We start from the raw sequence: 16,264 nt of genomic DNA on the forward strand, positions 1-16,264 counted from the left end.
TGTGTGAAACATGCAGAAGTAGATAAGTGAGGAACTTGGAATTTACATGAGAAACAGGTTCCCAGCCTGGTTTTAAACTCTTAACATTGTAATGGTGAACAGACTTACAGAATGAGATTAAGCCTCAATCTGCATTTAATGGAGCAGATCTGAAGCGGCCTCTACTTGAACTCTGAAATGTGAGAATGTCACACAGGGTAGCCTATTTGACATGTCACCCACTGGTGAGAACTCTGAGGCTTTGATTGAGTTTTATCAATTAGCTTTGTGAGGGAAAATACTGTGTGACTGTCTTTGTGGCGTGTCTGAGCTTAGGAGCTGCACTGCTGCAGTGTTAAGAAACAAAAAGTTTGGTATGTGACATCAAGCAGTGAATTAAATCATCTCCAAACTACTGTCTTTGTATTTATTCAGCTCTGAACAAAAAGGTTTTATGCTCATCATCTGCTGGGTGATGATTTTTTCCAGAGTGCACAGTTTATATTACTTAAGCAGAATTAAGCACATTAATGCCAAAGTCAACTAAAGTAAAGGTGCATGTGTGCATCTATTGTTCAGAAATTTCATGAATTAGAATCAGAATCAGAATTGGGATTTACTTTCACGTAGGTTCTCACATACACGGAATTTGCTTTGGTACATTGGTGCATAACATTTAACATCCCTGGTAAATAACTAAATATTTATATAATTACAAGTATATAAAATTTTTAGCATACTTGAGTGTATTTGCAGTCAGACTAATCATCAGTATGCTTCACTAATCTACCATTATAAGTTTTGCAATTTAGTAGACTTTTTAAAAGTACACTGGAATGTAACTTTAAGTATTGAATAATTAGTGTGTTTATTTGCAGGACATTGAAGTTGAACTTAATGACAGGACACCTTGTGAAGGTATACTTTCAATATTAAGAACTACTTAAAATTAAGATAGCATACTTAGAATATACTTAGAATATACAATAACTCTTGTATTGTTAAATTACACTTCTAACTTTTTTTTTTTTATCTGGGATAGTATGAGAAAAATGCAGATAAAGATGAAAGCAGCAAGTGCAAGTTAACAAAACGTAAATTAAATTTACCCATGTTTTTTGGCCTGACATCGTCTCTCTGCCATAAACTTTATTGGTCATCCAACTTTGTTGCATTAAGTGATGAAAGATGTATGATGACAAGTAAAATTGTACTTTTATGCTTTTCTGTAAGTATGAATCAATTATTCTTTATATTGATGGTTGTTTATGCTGATATGTATTGAATGAAGATCATTTTCCACCTTTTTTATTTCACACAGCATCACTGTTGCCAAAAATAAAAAATCCATGTATTTACTATCTTTACTTGAATTCCCACAGTGGAGTTGAGGCAGTATGCAAATACTCCCAGAGTGAAAAACATTTTGACTAAGTTGGCTACATTAATCTTAGATCTTTTAACAGACTAAGCATTTTATTCTTGTGCAAAATGTGCTCCTAAATGTGGATATTGAAAGTTGCTGAAACATTAAATGTTAATACATTGAAATGTTTGGGGTTTTTTTTTTATCATGTAGTTGTAAGAGTTTGCTTGAAATGCAGTGGAACTACATGATGTCCAAAGAAGTTCAAATAGATATCTGAGATGAAAATATTACAGGATTCTTTTTTTATGCCTCAAATCCTTTTTCCCAGAACAATTGGAGGCGGAGTTAGTTCTTGGGGTCAGCATTTGGTTGAAATTGAGTGAAATTATGAGTAGCCCACCCCTTCACCAAACAATCCCCCCCCCCCCCTCCTCTCCTCTCCTCCCGCCCTCACATCTCCTCTCTATTGACTGGCTCTCCTGCATCATACTGGAGAGAGACCCCGTTGAGAGGATCTTTTCTCTCTATAAAGAGAAGATGCAGCTCAGGCGCCTTTGAGATGATCGCACGGATTTACTGCGCGCCTCTCTGCCTCTAAACTTCAGACACACGGGCATCCTCTACCGCTTCAGCACCAAATCATCTGGACTGCCAACAACACATTAAAAACATTTAACCTGTAGTGGACTGAGGGACATTTGAATGACGCGGGACTGTTGTGCCAGAGTGTCTGAGTCATCCAACACCCGCATGTGAGCATCTTTCTTCTCTGCGCTCCGAGCTGTTAGTTTAGACTTTGTGCGTCGTCGCCTCTCGGCGCAGTTTGTGTTGCAGGTGCGTGGAGAAGGAGCAGGACAGATGGCTGCGCTGGCGATACAGAGGACTGACAACTTTTTACACACCTTCTTACAGGTTTGTCGTATAATTAGTATAATTTTTTACTCATTAATTCCCTGCTTTTGTGGTGCAGAAAGCCACAACTTGTGCGTAATTAATGAAAATGCATCATGTGCTTGATCTGCATGATAATCAAACTTATTTTAGTAAAAAACATTTGCAAACATTGAAAGGACCAAAAGGACAAGTGAGGCTTAAAAATAGCAGGACAAAGGCTATTTAAATGTTTAAAATGCATTTAAACTATTTTGGATTACAGATATTTCCCATTTCTGAATGGTAGTGTATAAGAAAATGTTTATTTTAGGGATGTTAAATGATTAATCATGAATTGAGTAATCACCGTTAAGAATTCGACCAATGAAAAATATATTAATTAATAATTAACTGATAGTATAGAAATGTCAGCTGGAGCAATTTGTTGAATAAGGACTTAAACTTATAATGACAAAAAAAACCAAGAAAAAACACAAGAAAAAAAATGAAAATGAGAAAAAAATATTTTAAAGTTGTGTATTGCAATGATTAATCAATTATTGGTTAAGGAAAATGCACAAACTTTGCAACCCTAGATTATTTAAATGAATGAAGAATTAAAACTTTTTGTTGTCTTTAAAGTGGCCCATGTATTCTAATTTGTGCGTTTGTTTGTCACCTCACAGGACCGAACACCCAGCTCCTCTCCAGAGGGAGCACCCAACGCCCTCTCCTTCCTGGCCACCACCTGTAGCCAGGCCTGGCAGGTGGGAGGCGCCATGGGTTCCGAAGGCTCCCAGTTCCCCTACGAGGGCACCGTCAGCTCCACGTCAGGGATGTTTCAACTCTGGAGCAATGACATGGCGCCCAGCGCTGCGGCCCTCAGCACGCACCAGATGACCTTCACTGTGCCCAAGGTGCAGTTCCCCGGACACATGCAGTCTGGCCTGGGTCACCACCACCATCATCCCCATCATCACCACCACCATGAGCTGCCTCTCACCCCTCCGGCTGAACCTCCCTCCTCCTACTCCTTCGAACTCTCCCCTGTCAAGGTGCTGTCGTCCTCGCAGCCTCAGGCCAACGGCACCTACTACCCTCAGCACAACAGTGTGGGACAGAACTTCCCCAGCTTCCTTCAGAACTCCTCAGCCAGGCACCACCTGCCTGGAGGCCACGTGGATGATGGGCAGCAGTGGTGGAGCCTACCCCAAACCAACGCCACCCCTTCCAACCACCCCTTCTCTCTTGGCAGACAGCTGGTTTTGGGCCACCAGCCGCAGATTGCTGCTCTCCTGCAGGGCACATCCAAGGGCTTGCTGAGCTCGACACGTCGCTGCCGCCGCTGCAAGTGCCCCAACTGCCAGGCGAACGGCGGGGGCTTGGAGTTCGGGAAGAAGAGACTGCACATCTGCCACATCCCAGAGTGTGGCAAGGTGTACAAGAAGACCTCTCACCTGAAGGCACATCTGCGCTGGCATGCTGGGGAGAGGCCCTTCATCTGTAACTGGCTCTTCTGTGGGAAAAGCTTCACCCGTTCAGACGAGCTCCAGCGGCACCTGCGTACACACACCGGAGAGAAGCGCTTTGGGTGCCAGCAGTGTGGCAAGAGGTTCATGAGGAGCGACCACCTCTCCAAACACGTCAAGACCCACCAGACCAGGAAGAGCCGGTCAGGGCAGCCTTCACAGAGCACGGACCCTCTGCTCACCAATATCAAGAGAGAGTAATCCCTGTGGTCCATCAATCAGAAATAATAATCAATCAATGAACAGACTGTGTGTCTCACACTTAAACTGCCATAGGTTTGCACTATAGAGGGTAAGCAATAAGCTCCCCGGACATCTTCTGTTGTCAAAGACCTACTTTTGACTTCAAGTAGAACCTTAAAAATATATTTAGAGACCTTTTTAATCAGAGTAAATGTGTACTGCTTGAAGCGAGGCACCTTTAAAGAATACTTGAAGCCTTTTTCAGTGATATTGCAATATTGTTTGGCTGAATTCAGTGGACCTTTCAAATATATTTCACATGAAACAAAACTGATTTCTTTAAAACTTGTTTAAATTTCAACTGATGTGAAAATCAGAGATAATTTGTACATATTATATCCATGTGAAATATGTGACAGACTCCAAAACATTTTTACAAGGTTTAAATTGTTGTCCATATTATCATGTTCAAATAAATGTATGCCTTAGTACAGCTATAATTATAATTTCTGCTCTCAGAAACAGGTTCAGAATTGGGAAACTGCCTCTGTTGCTGTTCGTGATTAGATTTTTATTCCAAAGCATATCCTAATTTGTCTGCTTCAAGGTAGGGAACTCTTTCATGAAATGTGAGTCTTTGATCTACAGATTTATCTTGTCTGCTCTTACACAGCAGAGGGAAGCACCATCGCTCCAGATTAGCAAACATTTAAAATTTTTAAGTTCTTTGTAAATTATGTATAAATATCATGAACAATTTTATTGGGGTTATGGCCGCATGTAAATTTTAATAAACATTGTCCTTGCCGAAACAATTTCTCTGTTTCTACTAATGTTATTTTCTTACATCTCGACACCTGATTGTGAAGTAAATATCTAAGACTGACAGTGAGACTCAATGGTTTTAACCTTCTTAGCTCATTCAGTAAATGTGTGAATTTCTGATGCCCCCTGAGCTCCTAAAGATCTAACATTTTATTTAAATGATAATTGGATTGCATTCAGAATACAAATGCTGCTCATTGTGCCGTTGGTGTGAAGGAAGAAGCTCCTAAAAGAAGACCTAACATGGTGGGCTGTTCAAAGATTTTCACACCTCAAAGTAAATACTCAATCCATTGATGGGGCTGTTTGTCTCGCCTGCTGCAATCAAGTTCACAGTCATGTGGCTTTTAATGAGTGTTTTCTTTCTCTCGATGGAGAGGATTGAGTCAACAGATGCAACAGAGGGCACTGGAGAGGAATTCCCTGTGAATGGGACCCCTGTTGTTGAGACCCCCTCAGTGGTGACAGGAACTCCCTTTGATTTTGCACCCTTGTGAAAGTTAATACCCCCCTTTCGCCCCCCCTCCGTCCCAGGCCTCCATATATCACAGCCGTGTTACGATCGGCCCTGCTTTACTGCCCAGAATGGGGCTTTATTCAGAGGCCAGCCAACCAGATGTCTGCTCATCCAGGGGTTTCTTCTCTTTGTTTTTAATCCTGTTTGAACTTTCTCCAAGGGGGATGCCGGAGCAAAGCAAAATGCTTTGCCTTTGTCTTCATCAGGGGATCCCAAAAGAGGAGTCTGAGGACCTCCGAGGGGTTTATCACAAAATAATACGTTAGATGCACCATTAGTTAAATTAATTAGGAATGAGCACATTGTGAGGCTGCATAAAGATGACATTCATCTTTGTAAGTAGTTACAAAGCAGTAACAGTATATACAATTCTACACTACAGAAGAAATGAGGGTAATACTTCATCTGGCGGGGTGTGCGTAAGACTGACATGACACCATCATAATCATGACCTTGAAGTGGTGGTATGAATGTTTATGACCTTTGTCACTGTTATTCGGCCAACATTTTTAGTGCAGAATTGACATTGCTTGAGATTTTTTTTCTTATGAAAACCTGACCTCTTATAAACAACATAAGTATACCACTTTAGTTGTGGTGAAGGGAATTACTCTTGACACCGTTGTGTCATATGACACATGACAGTGCAATAATACTTAATGACACCTTTATGACAAGTCCAAAATTTTTTGCTGTAGTTGAGATCAAGGAAAATATTCATGACACACTTATAATGGTCTTATTACAGCCATTGTCAAAACCAAAAATTATTGACAGTTTAATGTAATCGTAACACATAAAGCTAAATAGTTTCCTTAAGTTTAATAATTATAAGAAATTAATTTTAGTGGCAATATTATAGTTAAATCAACAAGCTATGAGCACACTGTGATGCATAAAGGTGACATTAATCACTGTAAGTAGTTAGAAAGCACTTACAGTGTATAAAATTCAACAGGGCAGAAGACATGAGGGTGACATTTTTGAGGTCAATGGAATTATTCTTGACACATTTATAAAGACATTTGACAGTTTAATAACACTTAATGACATTTTCATGATACGTTCTAGATGTATCATTGTAGTTGAGGTCAAAGAAAATATTCATGACACAATTACCAGCCAAAACCAACCACATACAATTTAATGTAATGTTAACACACAGAGCTAAATAGTTTCAGAATTATACTTGCTATGGCATGTTTATAACAGGATATTTTCTGTAGATTAGTGTCAAGATATCAAAACAAAGACATCATAAACTTTCATTTGCATTGTCCTGGCATACTTATGACAGTGTAATGACAATCTATACCCCTTCAAATGTAGTGTGACTGAAATAAGTCTATCGTTTTTTGTTTTTTTTTTAACCAAGCCAATCAAGAAATATGCAGAGAAACACAAACACTGCACTCGTTTTCAAAAAGACACGTTTTATTCGATATGATACAACAGTTTCTACTCAGTCAAACATGGCATTAACCAACCCTCTTGGTTTCATGTCCTTTCTGCTTTTGGTTCTCTGTAGTGGTATTACTTTACCTTAATGCTAAACTGCCTGATCAGTATTTCCCGTGAAAACAGTTCACATTAACTGCAGATGGATTTTGTGAGATGGTTTCACTCACCCAGCGTCTCACCTCTAATTTTACTTACTGTGGTTTGGACAGATTATCGAGCAGCTTTTGCTTCATTGTGATCAGTGAAATATGAGGCCTATTGATCTTTGGTGCAGCTGTATGATCCATCTAAAGTGGAAGTGAAAGCCTTGTGGGGACCTCTATTGGCCACAAAGAAGAACTGACCTGATATTGACTTAATGTCACTTTTGTCAAACACAGATATCTATGTTTGTTTTGTGAGAATAGTGGCAAACTGAACTATACGAGTATTTGAGTGGTGAGCTGCTGTTTTTGGCACTGTTGTCTGAGGAAGAGGGAGCATGCAGATTCATCAGCATCACTCTGTTTATCCAGCAACATATTATACTTCATTTTAACCAACTTGAGTGTAACATTTCTTGGCATACCAGGGTCACTCTTCATCTTACAAGTGAACATGTATAATTGCCTTTATGGTATGCACTGTACAGTATTAAGTCCATGAGGGCAAAAGCTAACAGAGATTATAGAAATGGTGCACAGCCTTGACATGACAACAGTGGACTAATAAAACAATTCGTATTAGTTTAAACCAATGCACTTTTAAGCACCCCTCTTTGACCTGGAAAGAAAGATCTGTGTAAAGTAGCATCGTGTCAATGATTGTAAAAGTCACCAAGGAGATGTTGCATGCAACACTTCGGGTCAGCACAGCAGTCCCTTTTGAATGAATGCACCTACTAAATATAACAACTCCTCTGGAGTTGCCCAAAGAGCAAAATGTATTCTGAAGTGACGTCATACCCACAGAGAACCTCCAGGGGGCTCCATCATGCCTTTTTTGTCCAGATCAAATAGAGGGCTGGTCAAACAGAATAAGAGAGCACACAGGAGCTCTCAACACTGTGGCAAAGAAAGAAAGTTCTTCACTTTCAGTTGAAATTCGAGTGAGTCAAGTCTTTGTGGCATGTTCACATCAAGTGTTCTGCTTTTCCCATTCTTATCGACCCAAACAGCAAACTCAGTTGTCAGCAGGGGAATGACAAAATTTGTTAATGTAGCTGTACTTATCTTCACAATGGGGCTTCAGAATTACCAGAGAGCACACTCCTTCCTTGCACACTCTCATTCACTCAAACACATCCACACATGGTTGCATAAACACACATTCAGGCACACATGTAACTCCAGTGACCGCCCCAATTAGGAATGGATATTTCTTCATCAAACAAATTCCCCTTGCCCTTTGAAAGAGAGACGTTTATGGTATACAAACTCTCAAAAAGGTAAAAAGCAGAAATTGTCCTAACACTGAGTGTCCACTGAGCGTTTTCATCCCAGTAACATCACACTGGGTGTTGTTCCTGTACACTCAAGGTGGCCGAGGCTTGTCACCTCACATTGAATGGCTCTCTAAAAACAGGAGCAAAGTTGTTTTATAGTTGCAGCGCATAATTCCTTCATATGTTCCCTCAGATTCCTTCATTATCCTCCAGAAATCATGACTGAACCACGTGAGGATCCAGACTGGCATTAATAGACAGTCGACAAGTCTTCTTGTCTCCACAGCTCTGGCGTTAGCTGCTGTCCTCCTGACCCAAGAAACACACAGTGTCAGAGTTCATAGGTCGTCCTCGTCTAGCTGAGCCAGGTTGCTGGGGCGTCGTCCGGCTGAGGGGCCCGACAACGAAACCTGGCTCCCAGCATCAGTAGATTGACCCCTTCGACAGCCCTCTCCTGCTCTCTGCTGGGGAGAGAGGGAACATTCATCACACAGTTATATTACTGGTACTTCCACGTACTGCACTCACATACCTAGAAATAACAATTTACTTTTAACTTAATACTGAACAAGGGCAAACATTTCTGCTTCTTTTGTTTCTCATACAGGAGTTTAATGGAATTTACTAATATTTTCCCATTAACTGAACAGAAATATACATTTTATTTATTTATTTATTTTTACAGTAAGTGTCAGAAGTATTGTTATCAGTTCTCTGTAGAAGGAACCAGTGCAAACTAATTGGCTTTCCCAAGAAGTGCATGGAAATCATAAATGTGGAAAATGTGCTCACTGTTCAAATACACTTATGAAAGAAGAAGAGAAGAATTCATTATTGCCTCTCTACGCATTTCTGTTTTGAAATGTCCATGTGACTTAATGTATGGAAGCCAAAAACGATCTCCAACTGAGATCAGTATAAGGCTGCCATTAGAAATGGAAACGTGGACGAAAAACCATGGGTCCTACTTCCAACAAGACTGTGATGACGTCCAAGACGGAGTAATTTGATTAACCAGCTCTAAAGAAGGGAGGCACTTTGGATTTATGAATTCAACCGAATTGAACCCTATAGGCTTACTGAAACACATGATTGAAGTTATTTTCTGTGACATCAAAATATTCTGTCTCTCCACAGGTGATCTGGGCCCCTGGGAGAGATGAGCCACTAAGTTCGCTGGCACTCACCCTTCACATTTAGTGGTGTAGAGAGACAGCAATAAGATAAATTATCCACCTTTCTAGAGATATAATTTTGTAATTTAACTGTAGTAATTTAAATGTAGTTATCAAAATGTGTAGTTAATGTGATTTTGTGTTCTGTCCTCCCGCAGGTCTCTATGGTGGAGAGGAGGTCACACAGTTCAGGTCCAGCTAGTGACACCTGAAGCTGTACTTCTTGATCAACATTCTGTGAATATATTTTGCAAATTTATGCATCAGAAATGTTGTTATCGAATTCTGTATTTAATGAGATTTTGCTGCTCTGTTCTGTACATGCAACATCTATTGCACATGTGTCCATCCTGAGAGGAGGATTCCTCCTCTGTGGCTCTCTTCATAAATATAAATAATGAATATATATAATAAAATTTGATTTGACTTCAAGATGTTTAGCATGTCCTACTCAGTAAGTTGTATACAGGAGTTTTCCTTTCTAAATACTGTAAATTACAATCATGTAGAAGGTGTAATTCTTGTAACTCATGTTTTTTCACATTTGATGGAAAATTAGTATAGCAGGAGTTTTCCGTAACTGCCTGAGTCTAAAACTGCACTGGTCCAAGTTCCATCTATTCAGCTCAGCATAAGTATGGGAAACGATTATCTGCCTTTGATAGGCATCTCTCTCTGATTTCCTCGTCTGGCTCGGCCTGTTTCCTGTTTGTTCTATACCAGGCCTGTCAAGTCTGAGTAAACAGAGAGAGAGGTGGAGACTAACAACTGCTGGCCTGTCCACACACAGTCAATCTGAGGACAACAGCCCACTGATGACAGAAGGAGACTCACTAATGGCAATGTAAAGCCCAACAACAGGATGCTCCCATTGTTGACGTGCCAGACGGATAAAACTTCAAAGTAAGAGCAGACAGGCTTGAAATTTTGGAAAATGTTATATTTTTTGCAAATGTTTGAGGAACTTCCCTCCTTTGTACTCAGAGAAGTAACACAAGCACTGCCAGTAACATTGCAATCATTTCCTTTAGAACATCCTGGTTTTTACTGATTCTTTTTTCCTCCAATAGGGGGAGAAATAACTCTTCTTTTGACTCAGTAAATCCCTTCACTGTATGTGTCTAAATAAATGGTTACAATTTACAAAGTCTTTCATCTTTTAATTAACATTAATGAGCACATTGGAATTATTGTTAGACATTGTACAATGGCCCATTATTTCCCCTGTGGTTAGCTTCCTGTGGCTTGTTTTGTCATTAATTTCTCCAGTGCTGGTGTTGAATAATGACTGCTAGACAACCCAGGAGCACAATGTTCAGCTAAGTGCTAAATAATGACAGGTTAAATGTAATACCAGACAGCTTTGTCTCTAAATGCATGCAGATATACACTACCTGTGCACTTTGTGTGTACAGCCCATTTGACACAGCTTGACAGTTTGGCTGATCAGTGAAGCCCAGTTGGACATGTGACGGAGAAACAGTGTGGGAGTCAGCAGGGCATGGCTGGACCACAGTGGGCTGCAGATGCAAACAACAGGTAGGTCACTCATGCACACAACACCATTTGCTGTTTTTATTGTTCCATTTGTGCAACAGTCCAAAAAAGCTGAAGAGATAAGCAGGCCTGGCAGCGTCTCAGGTTTCTCATAAATAGAAATACTGTGTTTGAGTTGCAGAGAAAGAGATAGCTAAAGAAGACATACGTCCCGCAGTGAGTACATCTCGCTGGGTCCTTGGCCCTGGCCTTGGCTGGGCAGGTAGAGCGCAGGCAGGGAGGTGTTGTGAGAGTGAAGGGATGGCAGCTTATGACGGTCAATAGAGGCAGAGGAGTGGGGCCGGAGGGCACTGGCAGCAGACAGAGGGGGCCTCATGCTGCGGCCCAGACTATTAGACTTGCTCTCTCGCCGCTGGTACTCAATAGGTGACTGTAAGGCTGCAAGACACACAGGAAGAGAGACAGTTTTTATAAAGCTCTACGCCTGATTCTTAAGTAACAACTTACTTTAACTCTTCTTCCCCCATTTAGTATTTATAAGCACTACATAAGTAAAGGATATAGTACAGAGAGTGGGCTATTATTGCACACTAAACCCAGACAGGGTGGTGCAGGGCTTTATTTAGTGAGAATTACATACTCACGGTACATTATCCTGCTTCTTCCACAGCTACTACTATATATAAATCAACCCAAAACATCAATTTAAGAATGATTTTGTTGATTAAAAGTTAATTTTGTTACACCTTCAGTCTATGATCCAAATTGCATTCATAACAGCGGTCTGTTATTCAGAAATAACCCATCATAGTATTACACTTTACATATCAACAACTATGAAACATTATGATGAAGCATACATAGGTATATATATATATACATATATTTATATATATATATATATATATATATATATATGAAGGTCTGCGTAGTGGTATGTATATGTATATGTATAGAATATAGATATAGGTAAAGATACAGGTACGTAAGGTATAGTACATAAGTATATATAGTATATAGGTAGGTTTTATGATGGTTGATTGGGTGTTGTCATAAAGCATTATGAATGTATTATTACACACTATGAATGTCCCTATAACACACTATAGATGAGGTCTTCATAGAATTTGTTCTATTCATACACCAACCTCCATTTATGGATGCCCACAAAAGGAGTTGTAGTGGCTAAAAAAACATTCACACTTATATCTACTTACAGCTACACAATAGTATGTAATAGTCCCTTCATACAGAGATACTGCTTATAAATACTACATAAGGGAGTTAAAGTAAAGTGTTTCTGTTCTGTCTGTGTTGCACAAAGAATTCAGTAAATGTTGCACATCAACAGGCCTAATAAAAGAGATCTAAAAGTAAAGAAGCCTATTTTCACCATTTCTCGACTCACACTGATTCAGCTGCTTACACTGCATGTGAGCTGACACCAGAGTCAATAAATGGAAAATATGCCAAGCACAAACATGATTTATCGACTGGGGGGATGTGGTGTCTTCTTCAGAGCTCAGCTGGGACTTACCATTGAGGAAGTTACGCTGGGATTCCAAGATCTGAACAACATCATTGACCCAGGCCCTGCAGATGTCGGGGGAGGAAGCCTGCAACTGGAAGCGCACAACACTCCCATCGGAGTTGCGTGATGTCAGTACAAAGCGGGCATCATCACCGTCCATGCTGGGCTCCACCCCCAGGCAGCTCACCTGGAACATATAACATCTGATTCGCATCTGTGAGGAGTCCAGCGTGCTGAGCTGCTTGTTAAATACTTCACTAACACATGCAAGCCTCTAAAAAATCCCTGCCGTGGGATTATGTAACATGTGCTGATTTAAGCAAGAATTAGTGAGGATCTGTTGTGTAACTCATAACCTGGGAGGAAAAATGCACTTTCTTATATTTTGGCATTTTATTTTGCTAAAATATTAAAGTTCAATCACCTTGATGCTGTTCTTAAAGATGTATCCAGGGAGTGAGAATCCCTTCTTCCTGTCGATTGGCTCACTGAAGATGACCAGCTGCTCAAAAAGGAAGACCCGTCTTTCCTTGGCCCGGGAGAGGAAGCTACTGTCCTGCTCGGTAACAGTGAAGGTGTCTTGCTGGAGCAGTTTGCCCTGGGCTGTGATCTTCCCCTGGTACCACAGCGAAGATAAACACAACAAACCGAGGAAGTGGTTACGGTGTGGTTTTTACGGGCTGAATAGTTGGCATGAGAAATGTTTTGAAGACTGTGAGGGATGGTCTAAATTCCTGAGATGTACCTCAAAGCCTTGTAGTCTGCCCACATTCATCATGTCATTGCAGCGTTTTGGCACAAAGCACATCACTTCTACTGCTTTCTGTTTAAAAGACAAAAGTAACATTGTTATTAAGAACAGAGTGTCTATTTGTACCTGGGTAAAAATAAGAACACAACAGCTATACCCCTTTTCACACCCAACCCTCTTATATTAACTATAAAGAGCTACAAATTTACTGTTGATAATGGCCACTGACTATTTACACGCTGGGTGCAAATAGCACCTAGGTTCTTGTCTCTGCCATGCTAGGCTACATACATCCAGGTGTAAATAACCGCATTGGCATCTGTCGTTTTATTATTTTCAGTTTTCCGTCACAGTTTGGTTAGGTTTAGGCAACAAAACTACTTCGTTAGGTCATGAAACTAATCTACTTGGTTAGGTTTAGCTTTTCCACCCCAGGTGCAAATAGCATCTGCCTTTTTGTTAATATTTCTAGTTTTCAGTCACAGTTAAGTTTAAGTAACAAAACCATTTGGTTAGGTTTAGGGAAAGATCATGGTTTTTAAATATCCCAATTGGCTATTTAGATCAATTTTCAGTCACAAAACTGCTTGGTTAGGTTTAGTCAGTACTTGGTCAGGTTATGAAACAAAACAACTTGGTTAAGTTTAGTTTAGTTTAACATGGCTGGCTATGGACACTTGGGTGCTTGTCTCTGCCTACATACACCCAGGTACAAATAGCCACACTGGCTATTCCAACCTGGGTGCAAATAGCATCTGCTTATTAAGAATACTAATAGAAATCACACAGAAAATTTCCTTTAAATAGCCAGTTGGTTATTTACACCACAGGTGCAAATAGCACGGTTGGCTAAAGACACCATGGTGCTTGTCTCAGCCATACTAGGCTACATACATCAGGGTGTAAATAGCTATACTGGCTACAAACCTGAGTGCAAATAGCATCTGCCTATAAAGAATAATATTAAAAAGCACACACAAAAAAAACCTTGAAGCTTTATATGTATGAATCAGGATACCAACCTCCAACTCCTCTGTGTCCATCCCAGCTTTGGTGTAATACTTCAGGAAGTCCTGCTCAAATAAACACAGCATGGTCACCAGAGCATTCCAGGTTTACTGCTCAGAGTAAGGTGAGGACATCTGGAGGAGTATTTATGGGGGCTGAACCCACCTTTCATTTGAATGCCAGAGGGCAGACTTTTATTCCAGGGATGTCATTTTATGATCATCTTCAAAGACTTTAACATATGATTGTTTAAATCTTTTAGTAAGAATGGAGTCTCATTATGTAATTTGTTTCTTCCTCTCTGGTTGGAAAGTAGCCTGAATAGACAATGTGCCCGGTGTGTCGTCAGTGTTTCAACACAGAGGGATGTGTGTGTGTGTGTGTGTGTTTGTGTGCGTGCGTGCTTGCATGTTTACAACCCTGTGACGGACCCTGCTGTGTGTCAGACAGCTTCACAGTGAACACCACTGTGTGTTTGTGCATGTGTGTGTGTGTATAGGTGTGATCAACAGCACAGCAGTGTTCTGCTTTTTCACCTTGAGCAGCAGCTGGTACTTCATGATCCTCTGGACGGGTTTGATGAGCAGATCGTTGAGCTGCAGCCTGTGGCCCAGCTGCTGCCGCAACTCCTGACAGCGAAAATGGACACAACAACATGACACCAGTCAACACGACAACCACGGCACAAAACAGAGCAGTTAATGGCCAATACAATCCCTCTAAGACAATGTATCACAGGGATTATACTGTTTGTGTTGTGTTTACTGTCAATGAACAGGGGCAGATTATAATGTGAATAATAAATGGCAGCTGAAAGGCACCCACAGGGCCATGTATAATATATTGTACAGGAATAGTAAGACATTCACGCACACTAAATTGCAACTTAACTACAGGCCTGAGCGGCAGGTGACTAGTGAACATGGTTATGCAAGTGTTTGTTCTGAATAATAAGTCAATTAATTAAAAAAAAAATGGTTTTCAGTTTGTAATAGTTTTTGGACTTCTGTCAGACAAAGCAGGCAATTTGCAGATTTTACTATCAGACTGAAGAACTTTTGAGGGACATTTTTATGTGTAAAAAAATTTTATGTGTTAAGTGCAATGGTAGAAACATTTACTCAACTATTGTACTTCAGTACAATTTTGATATACTTCTATTTTACTTGAGTATTTCCATTTTAAGTTACTTTACACTTCTATTCCACTACATTTCACATTTAATATTGTACTTTTTACTCCATTACAGCTATCTGAAATTCAGATGAAAATTATTGAACAAAAAATGTGTTTTAAGCATGGTGGTTAAAATGAGCTCCATCTCCATCATTTCCAACATTTTGTGGCCAATACTTTTAGACTTTCACTTAAACACACAATGTCAAAATTCTGCCACTAGGGGTCTCTCTCTCAAATCAAAACAATAACAAAAGACATATTTCAATGACATCGTGAAGTAGCGTGGGATTACTGGAATTGTTTAAAATCTAATCTATCTACCTCTCAGACATGACTCAGACGGAAATCATGTTTATGGATGAGTTAATATGAAGTTTTATTCACATTAAGTTTAATCACATTTGCTGACTGCCTTCCTCACTCTCTGATGGATCCAGTGTATGCACTGATTTCCAAGAAGGTATAGCAACTAGCTAGGAACGCCTAGCAGGAAATACACCATTATTTTGAAGAAATTATGGATTTCACTATGCATGAATGTTGTTGGAAACATTTGGGATAATGTAAGTATATAACTCAACAAAATATAGAACACAGGTCTAGTGTTTTTAGACATTTTAATGCAAAAATGTTAAATATCACAGCTTTAAGTTATCTATTAAATATAAATCCTAAAAATTCCTCACATATCAGGAATTTACTGGCATTTAGATATGACCTTTGATGGAACATTTGAAGGTAATTTTTCACAAATTTCTTGGTTTCTATTGATCAATTAATGGGAAAAAGGTATTTGGCTTTTAAAAAAAAAGTTATGTTAAATGCTCAACATACAACTTCTGCCACTAGGGGTCTTTCTCACATTACAACAACAATAACAAACTACGTATCTGATGACATAGTGAGGTAGCATGAGATCATGGGAGTTGTTTTCTTCACTGTTAACAATCACCATTGCCTTGGA

The 16,264-nt window shown here is 39.8% G+C and overlaps 2 protein-coding genes across 4 annotated transcripts in view; one reads left to right on the forward strand and one right to left on the reverse strand.

Moving 5' to 3' along the window:
* Window positions 1–2,062: 2,062 nt before the first annotated feature.
* sp5l (Sp5 transcription factor-like) lies at window positions 2,063–4,748 on the forward strand. The gene is made up of 2 exons (XM_084721000.1): window positions 2,063–2,260; window positions 2,908–4,748. The coding sequence occupies exons 1-2, from the start codon at window positions 2,207–2,209 to the stop codon at window positions 3,949–3,951; spliced, it is 1,098 nt and encodes a 365-aa protein (XP_084577126.1). The 5' UTR covers window positions 2,063–2,206; the 3' UTR covers window positions 3,952–4,748.
* Window positions 4,749–6,690: 1,942 nt separating this feature from the next.
* arhgef25a (Rho guanine nucleotide exchange factor (GEF) 25a) overlaps window positions 6,691–16,264 on the reverse strand; it is a 69,457-nt gene continuing 59,883 nt past the window's right edge. For 2 of the 3 annotated variants that reach the window (XM_084721001.1, XM_084721004.1), the window contains 8 exons: window positions 14,658–14,750; window positions 14,136–14,186; window positions 13,108–13,185; window positions 12,787–12,978; window positions 12,369–12,549; window positions 11,040–11,269; window positions 10,729–10,854; window positions 6,691–8,623 (listed from right to left, as the gene is read on the reverse strand). In XM_084721001.1, coding sequence (XP_084577127.1) covers window positions 8,498–8,623; window positions 10,729–10,854; window positions 11,040–11,269; window positions 12,369–12,549; window positions 12,787–12,978; window positions 13,108–13,185; window positions 14,136–14,186; window positions 14,658–14,750 — 1,077 coding nt within the window. In that variant the 3' untranslated portion in view covers window positions 6,691–8,497. The remainder of the gene's footprint in view (window positions 8,624–10,728; window positions 10,855–11,039; window positions 11,270–12,368; window positions 12,550–12,786; window positions 12,979–13,107; window positions 13,186–14,135; window positions 14,187–14,657; window positions 14,751–16,264) is intronic. The other variant, XM_084721002.1, reaches the window with a different exon arrangement.

Source organism: Lutjanus erythropterus, chromosome 6 (assembly GCF_056507025.1).
Source record: "Lutjanus erythropterus isolate fLutEry1 chromosome 6, fLutEry1.hap2, whole genome shotgun sequence".
In the NCBI taxonomy this organism is placed as follows: Eukaryota; Metazoa; Chordata; class Actinopteri; order Lutjaniformes; family Lutjanidae; genus Lutjanus; species Lutjanus erythropterus.

Excerpts from the sequence above, each read along its gene's own strand:
- sp5l (XM_084721000.1), top strand. The coding sequence starts at position 2,207 with ATGGCTGCGCTGGCGATACAGAGGACTGACAACTTTTTACACACCTTC. Across the intron at positions 2,261-2,907 it reads TTTTACACACCTTCTTACAG|GACCGAACACCCAGCTCCTC; the intron begins GTTTGTCGTATA and ends GTCACCTCACAG.